This window comes from Dendropsophus ebraccatus, chromosome 13 (genome assembly GCF_027789765.1).
Source record: "Dendropsophus ebraccatus isolate aDenEbr1 chromosome 13, aDenEbr1.pat, whole genome shotgun sequence".
Classification (NCBI taxonomy): Eukaryota; Metazoa; Chordata; class Amphibia; order Anura; family Hylidae; genus Dendropsophus; species Dendropsophus ebraccatus.
Genome location: NC_091466.1, coordinates 35785049 through 35796210, shown reverse-complemented (window position 1 = coordinate 35796210; position 11162 = coordinate 35785049). Strand labels below are relative to the sequence as shown.

Here is an 11162-nt window from a genome sequence, read left to right as displayed (position 1 = left end):
AAAGGAAAGACTGAGATTTCTTCTCTTTTCAAATCCATTCCTGGCTTTGGCTTCCAAAATCTGTCAGATAAATCTGCCTGTGTAAACGCACCATAAAATGTGGCACTCTGAATGACAGAGCAAAGAGCCATTGGCTCCCCACCCTGCCAATTACTGTTGTGGCCACAGGCAGTGTTATCTATGTGGCAGAGGATACTCTCTCCCCTAGTGATGCCACTCATGTGCCTGTAGGACATGGAGGAAGAGATGACTGTGGTGGGCAGCCCAGGAGCCAAATGTGTGTTTGTTTTTTCTACAGGACGGGTTACCTACCTACAGGGGGAGGCTTACTACAGGTAGATTACCTGGAAGGGGGGTGGGGGTGCTTTGTCGTACTACAGAGTAGATTACATACAAAGGGGATACAATTTACTCGAGGCTATCAGGACTACCTACAGGCCTGAAGCCTTCCAATGTACTAGCATCTACCACTGTACAGAGGTTATACAAGTCTCTAGTGTAGTTATTTGTGGAGCATTTTGTGGTCAGTGTGTGTTATGTGGTTCTTGTATTACGTATTGCACTGTTAGTAAGTGCAGGACTGCATTATGCAGAGATACAGTGTTGTATATAGTGTACTATGAATTATTTGGGGTCAGGGCTGGCATCCCGCCTCCGTCACTGAATGGCTGAGCGGACTTGAAATGTCACGTCTCAAACAGCTGGGCAGCGGGGACCGGAGTGCCGCGATAAGGGACCCGCCGATGAAACCCGGGGAGGTGAGTGGACGTCGCTGCCCTCAGCCACCTCCTCCCCGGCCAGATCGAATAAAAAGCCCCCTCACCGGAGTACCCCTTTGACGACTAACAGTCGCTAGCGAGATTGTTTATCGTTAACCTGAAATCGTTCACCATATTACACAGAACGATAGTCGTTAGTTACAAACGTTACTGCGATCGTTTACTCCATCTTATCCAAGTAAAACAATGAACAATATGCAATTACACTGAACGATTAGTGAAAAAATGCGGAACTTGAGCAAACGATTAACGATGATTTTAGGGTCAGATCTAAATCAACACAGAACAATTATCGTTTAAATTCGAACGATATAACGTTTTTTCGCACAATAATCGCCCCTTGTAACAGGGCCCTAAGTCTTCCAAACTGCTGTTAGTTTCCATTTAAGGATCATTAATGTAAATAGGCCTTTATAATAAACAGAAAACACCCAGTCTGTACAATCTGCTCCCTCTAAGCCGATCCCATTGACACATTCTTGGGCCCTCTTCACACATGCTCATTTACTACATACATATGTCCTGGTATCACTGCAAGCATGCTTAATCCTCCTGTCCTCTCCAATCAGACTGCCCTGGGATAACATCGTGTACTTCTTATACAGAATAAAATATTGAATATATCCAGGGGCTGGCTGGCAAATTTTAGCCTGGGGGGCAAGCACACAGCACTGGCCCATGAGTAGCCGGCTAGCGGCCCATCCTTCAAGGACCACTCTTCCGTGCATCAGTGCGGGGAAGGTAGATGGCTACCCGCTCCCATACTTCTTTCAGTGGCGATGTTTCAACAGTAACATCTTCAGCCCTTCCAGTCATTTGTGAATAGTGAATTCTCAGTTTCCTGTATAAATATATCGGACAGCTCATCAATGACACGGAACCATCCCATAGACTTACATTGACAAAGTGACTTCTGTCCCCTTCACACAGAGCAATAGGAATTCTCTGGTCACAAATGACAGGAAGGGCTGGAGACATTATCCAAACTGGAACACTGCTGCTAGCAGAAGTACAGGTCCGGGGTGCCATCTACTGACCCTGCACTGATGTGGGGAGGGTAATGATAGGTAAGGGCTAGAGTGGTCCCAATTAGCAAGATTGTGCTGGTATGGTTTTTAGCTGCACAGTATAGATTTACTGTCCATCTCCCAGAGACTACCGGCCACTGAGTATAAGATGCTGGCAAAGCTGGGTGACCATATCATACTGAGTATAAGATGGTGGGAAAGCTAGCAGACCACATCACACTGAGTACAAGATGCTGAGAAAGCTGGGTGACCTCCATCATACTTAGTATAAGATGGTGGGAAAGCTGGGTGACCGCATCATACTAAATAAACGATAGTGTGAAAGCTGGGTGACCCCCATCATACTGAGTATAAGATGGTGGGAAAACTGGGTGACCTCCACCATACTGACTACAAGATGCTGGGAAAGCTGGGTGACCTACATCATACTGAGTACAAGATGCTGGGAAAGCTGGGTGACCCCCATCATACTGAGTATATAATGGTGGGAAAACTGGGTGACCTCCATCATACTTAGTATAAGATGGTGGGAAAGCTGAGTGACCTCCATCATACTGAGTATAAGATGCTGGGAAAACTGGGTGACCTACATCATACTGAGTATAAGATGCTGGGAAAGCTGGGTGACCTACATCATACTGAGTACAAGATGCTGGGAAAGCTGGGTGACCCCAATCATACTGACTACAAGATGCTGGAAAGCTGGGTGACCTCCATCATACGGACTACAAGATGCTGGAAAAGCTTGGTGACCTCCATCATACTGAGTATAGGATGCTGGAAAAGCTGGGTGACCTCCATCATACAGACTACAAGATGCTGGGTGACCTCCATCATACTGTCTACAAGATGCTGGGAAAGCTGGGTGACCCCAATCATACTGACTACAAGATGCTGGAAAGCTGGGTGACCTAAATCATACTGACTACAAGATGCTGGAAAGCTGGGAGACCTAAATCATACTGACTACAAGATGCTGGAAAAGCTTGGTGACCTCCATCATACTGAGTATAGGATGCTGGAAAAGCTGGGTGACCTCTATCATACTGACTACAAGATGCTGGGAAAGCTGGGTGACCTCTAGCATACAGATTACAGGATCCTCGAAAAAGTGGGTGATCTCCATCATACTCACTACAAGATGCTGAAAAAGCTGGGTGACCTCCATCATACTCCCTACAAGATGCTGGAAAAGCTGGGTGAAATACTGAGTATAAGATGCTGGGAAAGTTGGGTGATTTTCATTATACTGACTACAATATGCTGTGAAAGCTGGGTGACCACATTATACTGAGTATCAGATGGAGAGAAAGATGGATGACCTCCATCATACTGACTACAAGATGCTGGGAAACTGGGGTTTCTCTTTTTTCACCATAGCTTTTACCATTCTTGCTCTCAAATTCCCCCCCCCCCCAGGCAATCCCCCACCCATGGTTTATCCCTCCTTAAAGGGGTACTCCAGGCCAGACGTGACGTCTCAAGCCGCAGCTCAGACCAGGAGGTGGCAGCGGGACAGGCGAAGGGGGCGGCGCGATCTGGGACACGGCGCTGGAACCAGGGAGGTAAGTGACCGGCCATATAATAAAATACACCCCCCCCCCGGCCATACAATAAAAATGCTAGGGTACCCCTTTAAAATGCCTCACATGTGTGCCCCCATTAGTAAAAATAATAACAAAACAAAAAAAACTAACACACATACTTATATGTATCCTCTATTTACTCCTGTAGATATATATATATATTCATACATATATATAATATATATATATATATATATATATATATATATATATATATATATATATATATATACACTGTATGTAATGCTGTATATATGTCTCCTGTGTGGGTCTCCTCCTGTATATATGTATCCTCTATGTCAGTGGTAGGGAACCTTGGCTCTTAAGCTGTTGCAAAACTACAACTCCCATCATGTATGAACAGCTAATGGCTGTAGTTTTGCAAGAGCTGCAGAGCCAAGGATCCCTACACCTGCTTTATGTCCTGCTGTGTAGGCCTGCTCTTGTATAGGTACCTTGCTTCCTGCAGAACACCATCTTTTCTGTATTCAGGCTCTCTAGCTAAGAGGCAGGAGTGACAGCTGGGGAGGAGAGCGACCTCTAGTGGCTGGAGGAAGAACACTGACTTGCAGAGCAGTGTTCTGTTAACTATACGCCCCATAGGTTTATAGTTCGTACAGGGGGCGGGGCTTCATTGGCCACCAGCAGCCCTCTTCAGGTGATGAAAACAGGAGAGGGCTGGTGCGGTAAGCGGCCACAGCAGGACCCTGAGTCTGTAAACAAGCTGTCAGAGGCCACGGTGCGGCCCTATAATGTGCTGGGGGCAGACCAGCCCGGGAGGCAAATGCCCCCCTGACCCCCGGCCCAGCCCGCCCCTGAATATATCCTTAACATACGAAATTAATTGGCTCCAGGACGACCATTGTATGTTGAAACCGTTGTATGTTGAGACCAAAATTCTATGGAAAACTGGCCCAGGTAAAGAGCAGCACAGGACATGTAGTATCACGGTACACTCTAGAGAATCACTACTAGACAGCCAACCAATGCATGCATTTAACTAATACTAGGGTTTTACCAGTAAAATGGCCAGTTTAATTGGTCAATCATCTAGTTATTTACATGTGCTGCAGATCCTGACTGTCCATAGTATTGTATGTTGAGTCTGGTCCCAAGTTATGATGGTACAGAAAGGAACATTGTATGTATGTTGAAAATATTGAATGTATGTGCCCACATATGCCCTGCTCATTCCTTCATGCTCCCTGCAGTCTCGGTCAGCCCTTGTGTTTCCCATCCTCTCCATTACTGTACATATCACATATTCTGCTATTTCTGAATGTTTGTTTCATTTGTTTTACGTATTATTCAGAATAATAAATCATTATGTTTGGGGTGTGGAACCAATTGTCTGCATATCAGTGATTTCTTATGGGAAAATTTGCTTTGGTTTAAGAGTGGATTTGGATTACAAGCACAGTCCCGGAACGAATTATGCTCGTAATCCAAGGCACCACTATATATATAGAATTTATTTTAGCTAATATATTGCTATAATAAAGTTATATTACTTTGTAAGGGGTGACAGGGGCCCCTCTGCTGCCACAGGGTCACAGGGCTTTCTGAGTGTTCCCAATCCCCTGTTGTGAGAGGCTGCCACACACGGCGATCATATACATAGGACTGAAATGGACAGGTTCCCAAATACATAGTTGAAGGGCCCATTCCAGAAATGATCTGCCAAGGAGCTAATACACAATAATCAGTGACTGATCTACTTATAATTCCACACACAATAATATGTTCCTGGAAATGCAGTATTTCTTTCTGCTTTGATGCTTCAGCATAGGCTGACATGATTGACAGCAATCTCTCCCTCCTATTGTGTTGGCATGTCATCAAAGCACACTAGCGGGTTGGCATTGTGACACCCCCCGAATTCCCTTTGGTTGGAATTTTATGGCTTTAGATGGTCACCGATGTGTTTAAGTATCTCCTTACAATGAAAAGAATGTATTTTTGCATTATGTGTTGAGGTTCCAGCTTGTAGTACTCACCGCCATTTGGCTTTTTAGAATAGCTCTGGCACATACACAATGAATGGCCAAAGACCGATAGCTCTGTTCACTATGTAGTGTTAGGGGGCATTTACACGTCCATAAATATGGATAACGTGAGAACGGAAGCGTGAAGATTTAAGCAGTTTCGGAGCTCCTGGCATCATAATAAATGCTGATGCTAGAACGCTGAATTCTGCTCTGTAGCACATAGTATTACAGACCATGCACAAAATGTGCAAAACAAATGGGAGATTTGCAGCAGAAACCCTTAACTTTTGTTCAGGTTATGGGCCAACAGCTCCTCAGCAATTATTTAAATACTACAATGTAATAGAAGTAAGAAGGTCCCCATCTTTTACAGCACTAAATGGTGGAGGGGTGGGCAAGGATACACACGCAAGTATAAAAAAAAAAAAACATCATGGGACTTAGCTGGCAGTCCCCTTGTGAGCATGTTACATTTTGGTAATTTTTTGGTGGAGTGGATTATGCACAGGTCTCAGGTCTCCTACTGTAATGAAGAGTCAAAGAGGAGTTGTGGCTCAGCATTTGTGCCACACTCTGGCACACCACCTCCTCCTCCTCCCTCTTCCTTATTAATAATCTGTAGGGACTGAGTGCTTACAGATTCCCTTTAACATTTTCTGCCTCACGCCTGAAAGTTTGTAAGCTGCTCTGGTGTTACACTGCAGTGTAGTCAATAATACTAAATAAGTTTTTTTTGGCATGAATAGTACACACTGTGCAATGTTCATGTTTTTTTTTCTTTTAAACCTGGATAACCATTCTAGAGGGTTTGTCAGAGAAAAATATTTTTATATGCTAAGGTTTGCACAGGTGGCGTTCGCAACAACCACAGTGGCTGTTGCACACTGCAAATGTACCTTTGTAAGCAATGTGGGTGTCGTCTTTTAGGTGTAAAACAGCTCAGCCGTTGAGTCTTGAGTCCCCTCGGTCCTTGCCTTACTTGGATCGCACCCTGGTGATATCATAATGGAGGCTGCAGATTACAGCTCCGGACAGACACTTTCCACCAAAGTGTTCCAACTGCCGTCGCTCCTCTTTTCTACCACCAGTGATAATAGGCTAAGTGGGCTTTTCTGCCTGTAGGATGTTCTTTATCCTACAAGCAGAAAAGCTGGGGATGACTCTGGTGGGGGAGCAGTAGCAGGCAAGTACAAATTTCCCCACCTTAAGCACTTTTACATATAAAAATATTTACTCAGACAACCTTTAAGTAGGTTCAAACAAACAGAACAACAAAACAAAAAAACAACAAACAAACAATAAATAAATAGACAAAAAATCAACTTTTGTTGAGTCTACTCACATAGTGAAAACTGTATGAATGGTATTTCCTTATCTGTATATAAACCTATACTCTTCTCCCTCACACATAACATCGGTTTAGTTTCTCATCATTCACAGTCAGTGGATTGACATCCAACAACGCAAAACTAATAAACATTTTTATTAAAGGAGGTTATCACCCAAAGCAAAACCAACCAAACGATAAATGACTGAAAAGAAGAATTTAATTCATGGGTCAGTCCTAAGGTTTTCTTGTCACAGATATAGTTTGATCCAAGTGATCAAGTGTTTGTTTGCTTTGGCAATATACAGAAAAGAAACCTGGTACAGTTCAGATGTTTGCGGCTGCGTTGTGTCTTTCCACACCACTTATAGAATTTTTTTTTGTACATCCAGCAAAGCTGTTGCCCGCTGTTAGCAGAATCCATCGTCTAACCTTAACACATAGGGAGAGAAGAAATTATAAAAATAGCGAAAGAAAACACTGCTGCTTTTAGTGCAAACTCAACGGTGACTACGTCTCATAAAATGGATAGACATAGCCCCAGATATTTTTTTTTTTTTTGTACACACTTAGGAAATCTCCTAGACCAGAGAAGGAGATGCAAACCTAAAGTTTCATTTTCTTTTCTGAGGAAGAATTTTCACATTCCTCTTGCCAATGTCTTTTGAGCCCACTTGGAGGCTGTAAACCTCCACTGTCTGTATGACATGTGGCATTTTCTTTGGTACTCCTAGTAGAGCCCACTTCTGTTAAACACACGCACCTGTGCGGAGATGCCACTACTTGCATGGAGTTAGTGCTGTCTATGCTGGAGTGTGTATGGCAGCAAGCCGTTACCTGCTCCACATAAGTTTGTCCACTGTTGTTAGAGTCTGTAGAATTGAGGTGGAAATGACCATTGCTCTGATGGGTACAGGTCATCTCTGCGTCCTCATCTTTTATTTCTCCCTCCTGGCTCTTTATGCTGCTGTCTGTGCTTTTAGTGTCAGAACAGGGGGATTGCTGGTTTACTTGGAATTGATGGGATTCGGTGCTTGTTTGCACTGTGCTACTGTCACAGAGATCACAAGAGTCATCAGAGCAAGATGTTAATTCTTTATGGACAGATGTTCCGTTCAGTTTTTTTGACTCTGATGAATATTCTATAGACCCCGTGTCTTGTGAAGAATTTTCTGTTTCTTCTACACAGAGCTGTCTTTCCTTTTGATGCTTCTTACGGAGGTTAAGGTGGTCTAGTAAGGAGTCTTTACTATCAGAAGTATGATCAGCTTCTACAGTGGGTGGCAACAGATTACTACTCCTCCTGCTTGTTCCTGGCCTTACGTCATCAACGTCTCCATCCATTGTGGAAGATTCATTGTCCTTACCTTTAGAATAAGATATGTAAGAATACTGAAGCCACTTGTAAGCTTTGTAAATCTTTCTTTCAACAGAGTCTATGTTAGGACAGAGGGAAGATTTGCGGTCCATTCTGGTAGGACTTCTTCTGTCTGGAGAAGATTCGGCAGATGTGGACAGTTCATCCACTGTAATCTGGGGGTAATCATACACATCCTCCCCGATTATTGCTGGTGTACTTTCAGAGTTTAGTTTTGCCTTTTCCTCCTTCTGCAGTTTTTGTTTCTGCCTTAATGCATTGCGCTGTCGCATTGAGCTCCTACGGTCATTGAGGGTGTCATCTTCATCGCTGCTACTGCTGCTGCTGCTAGAACGATCCTCCTCAGGACTCGGGGAGCGTGGGCGGGGAAATGTGCTACTCTCTGCTTCCGTTTCACCTGCATTGTCCTCAGAGTCTGAGTTGTTGGCGATGGCTGCTAGATATTTGTCCTGGTATTTTGTAAGTGCTAATAGTCGTAATTTTTGCGATGTAGTCCTGGATCTTCTAGAAGGAGATTCATTTGATCTCTGTGATTCCTCGGTAGGGACGGCCTCATCAGACTCTCCGGGAATCGGTGCAGGAGAAGGAGGTATAGATGCCGATGACTCTGAGTCACTATAAGCAGAACGTTCACTGACTCCGGGATGGAGCTGCAGAATTGTGCTGTCACTATCAGAGTCTGAACTCCAACCCTCTATCTCACGTCTCACAAGCGAGTCAAAAAATGCCATCATTCGTGGGTCCTCCTGGACTGACTGGTTGGCATAATCATGAGACAATCCACTTCCACTATTGAGCACAAGTCCAATGTATTCTTCATGTGTGTATAAACTGCGGGAGTCATCCTCTATATCGCCATTAAGATCCCCAGAACAGTTTGGTTGCTTGTAAGGGCTCCATATCTATAATAATAAGAAATGTGTGTTAATAAAAACTGTTATAATGCATAAAAAAGTAGCATTTTTTTTTTTCAATTTTATCCTGCTGGACAACCCCTTTAAATAGAAAACAAATGTTCCATTTGTATTGTAATTACTACTTACAATATTCTACAAATATAAATTATTAGGTAACTTACTAAATCCTCTCAGTTATTTATTTTGTGTGGATTCTCGCCTGCATAACAATTTCATTTCCATTGTGCAAAGCTAAATTCAGAACACTGCTGATTTCCTTCTGCCAGCCTGCAGTGCATTGTGGGAGCAGTAATGAGACACAGGTGCAGCTAATGTACTTGGTTTCATGACTGACAGAAGGGTGGAACTAAATCTTCACCTGCCTCTAAGGGTGCCTTTACACAGAGAGATTTATCTGACAGATTTTTGAAGCCAAAGCCAGGAACAGACTATAAACAGAGAACAGGTCATAAAGTAAAGACAGATTTCTCCTCTTTTCAAATCCATTCCTGGCTTTGGTTTCAAAAATCTGTCACATAAATCTCTCTGTGTAAAAGGTACCTTAGGGACACTAGCATTCCGACAGCAGCCATGTTAGACACTACGGAAAAAGCAATAAAAAAATAAAATAAAAAAATAAAAATGATAGAAAAACAGCTAAAAGAAGTTAAGAGGTTGCCTAGGCAATTTTTTTTTTTTAAAGAGGCCAGGGTGCCTTAAAATAAAATCTCTCTTTATTAATAGCTATATCAGGACAAATTAAAGAAAATGGGGGGGGGGGGGGGGGAATGCTTAATCCTATGTGCAGGGTAAAGAGAGAACCTGCTGATGATCATCCAAACTGTACCTAAAAAGGTAAATCAAGACTTCCCTCCCATCTCTCTCTCTCTCTCTCTCTCTCTACCTATAAACTTGGGCATCCACACCTTGTGTAAATGTTGGTGCATCCATTGTTGTATATCTACAGTGCTGCAAAGTAATGTTTCCTTTCCCTGAACAACCCCTTTAACCTTGTATGCCAATTCAAAGTGGCTGTGAGCTCCTCTTTTGCATATTCAAGTTTCCCAGGGGGCAATGCACCTAGGACTTCACTGCATTGAGCGCTTTCACTAGCAGCCAGCAGTGTTGTCGTTTGGCTGGTCTCCCTGAGATCAGCGATCTGTTTCTCTTATGGCTCTACTAGACATTGCTCCCACCTAGCCAGAATCCTGCTCCACACTGTTGAGGGGCAACACCCCGAAACAGCTGTATGTGGATGGTTACCTAGCCTTGGTTTATCTACTTAATATGGTGGTTTTAGTTGGCTTGGCTGGGTCCTTCCCGGAGGGATATCTGGCTAGTCCTGTGTTTTGAGACTCTTCAATGAGGCTCCACGGGCTCCTCTTTTGCATATTCAGATTTCTGCTATAACATACTACTACCTACTACTACTGACTTGTGTGTTTAGAAATTAACTACTGTACAGAATGGTATATGTTATGATTTGTGTGAATTTCTTATATTGATTTACAGAATATGTTCTACATATCTACATACATTTGTAGTCTTACCTTTATGATCTTCTCAACGCCCGAAGAACAGATCATGTAGGTGTCAGGGTTGAATCGCACTTGATTTACAATTGACCGATGGCCTTTCAGTACCATAAAAGCTCCATTTACAACTCTCCCTGGTCCACCTACAAAAGTAATGAGCGTATAAAACAACAAAAGACAATGTCAATTCAATAAAAAATAATGAAACATACAAATTATATTAAGAAAGACTAATATTCTCCAGTGTCTCCTTACAACATGTGTGCACCCTGTCATCTACAGTGCATGAAGAATACTTGTCATGTCCTGAGCGTGTTACACAGTAATCAGTAGTTTCTGGATTTATGCCAAGCCATTTACAACTCAACAGTGATGTAATAATCTCCTTTACTCAGGAAGAAATTAGCCGATTTGTGACTGCAGTCCTAATGTATCTTGTATTTTATGGGAACATAATCTGTTCACATGTGAAAAAGCATTGCTAGAATGAGCAAAAGACGCTGGAAGAAAGTTAATCTGCATGTTCTTTTAGCAAATAAACACTCTGTCACTGTCAGCCATGACTTATGTGACCTCTGCAAGATGGTGAGAATACATATTAACACATCAAAGAAGGATACAGATTAAGGGTGCATTCACACATAC

The 11162-nt window shown here is 43.0% G+C and overlaps 1 protein-coding gene across 1 annotated transcript in view; it reads right to left on the bottom strand.

Annotated features, from left to right (window-relative positions):
• Window positions 1-6848: 6848 nt before the first annotated feature.
• Window positions 6849-11162, bottom strand: part of DCAF5 (DDB1 and CUL4 associated factor 5) — a 47823-nt gene continuing 43509 nt past the window's right edge. Inside the window, exons 8-9 of the mRNA XM_069949146.1 lie at window positions 10533-10660; window positions 6849-8988 (exon numbers count right to left, since the gene is read on the bottom strand). Coding sequence (XP_069805247.1) covers window positions 7315-8988; window positions 10533-10660 — 1802 coding nt within the window. The 3' untranslated portion in view covers window positions 6849-7314. The remainder of the gene's footprint in view (window positions 8989-10532; window positions 10661-11162) is intronic.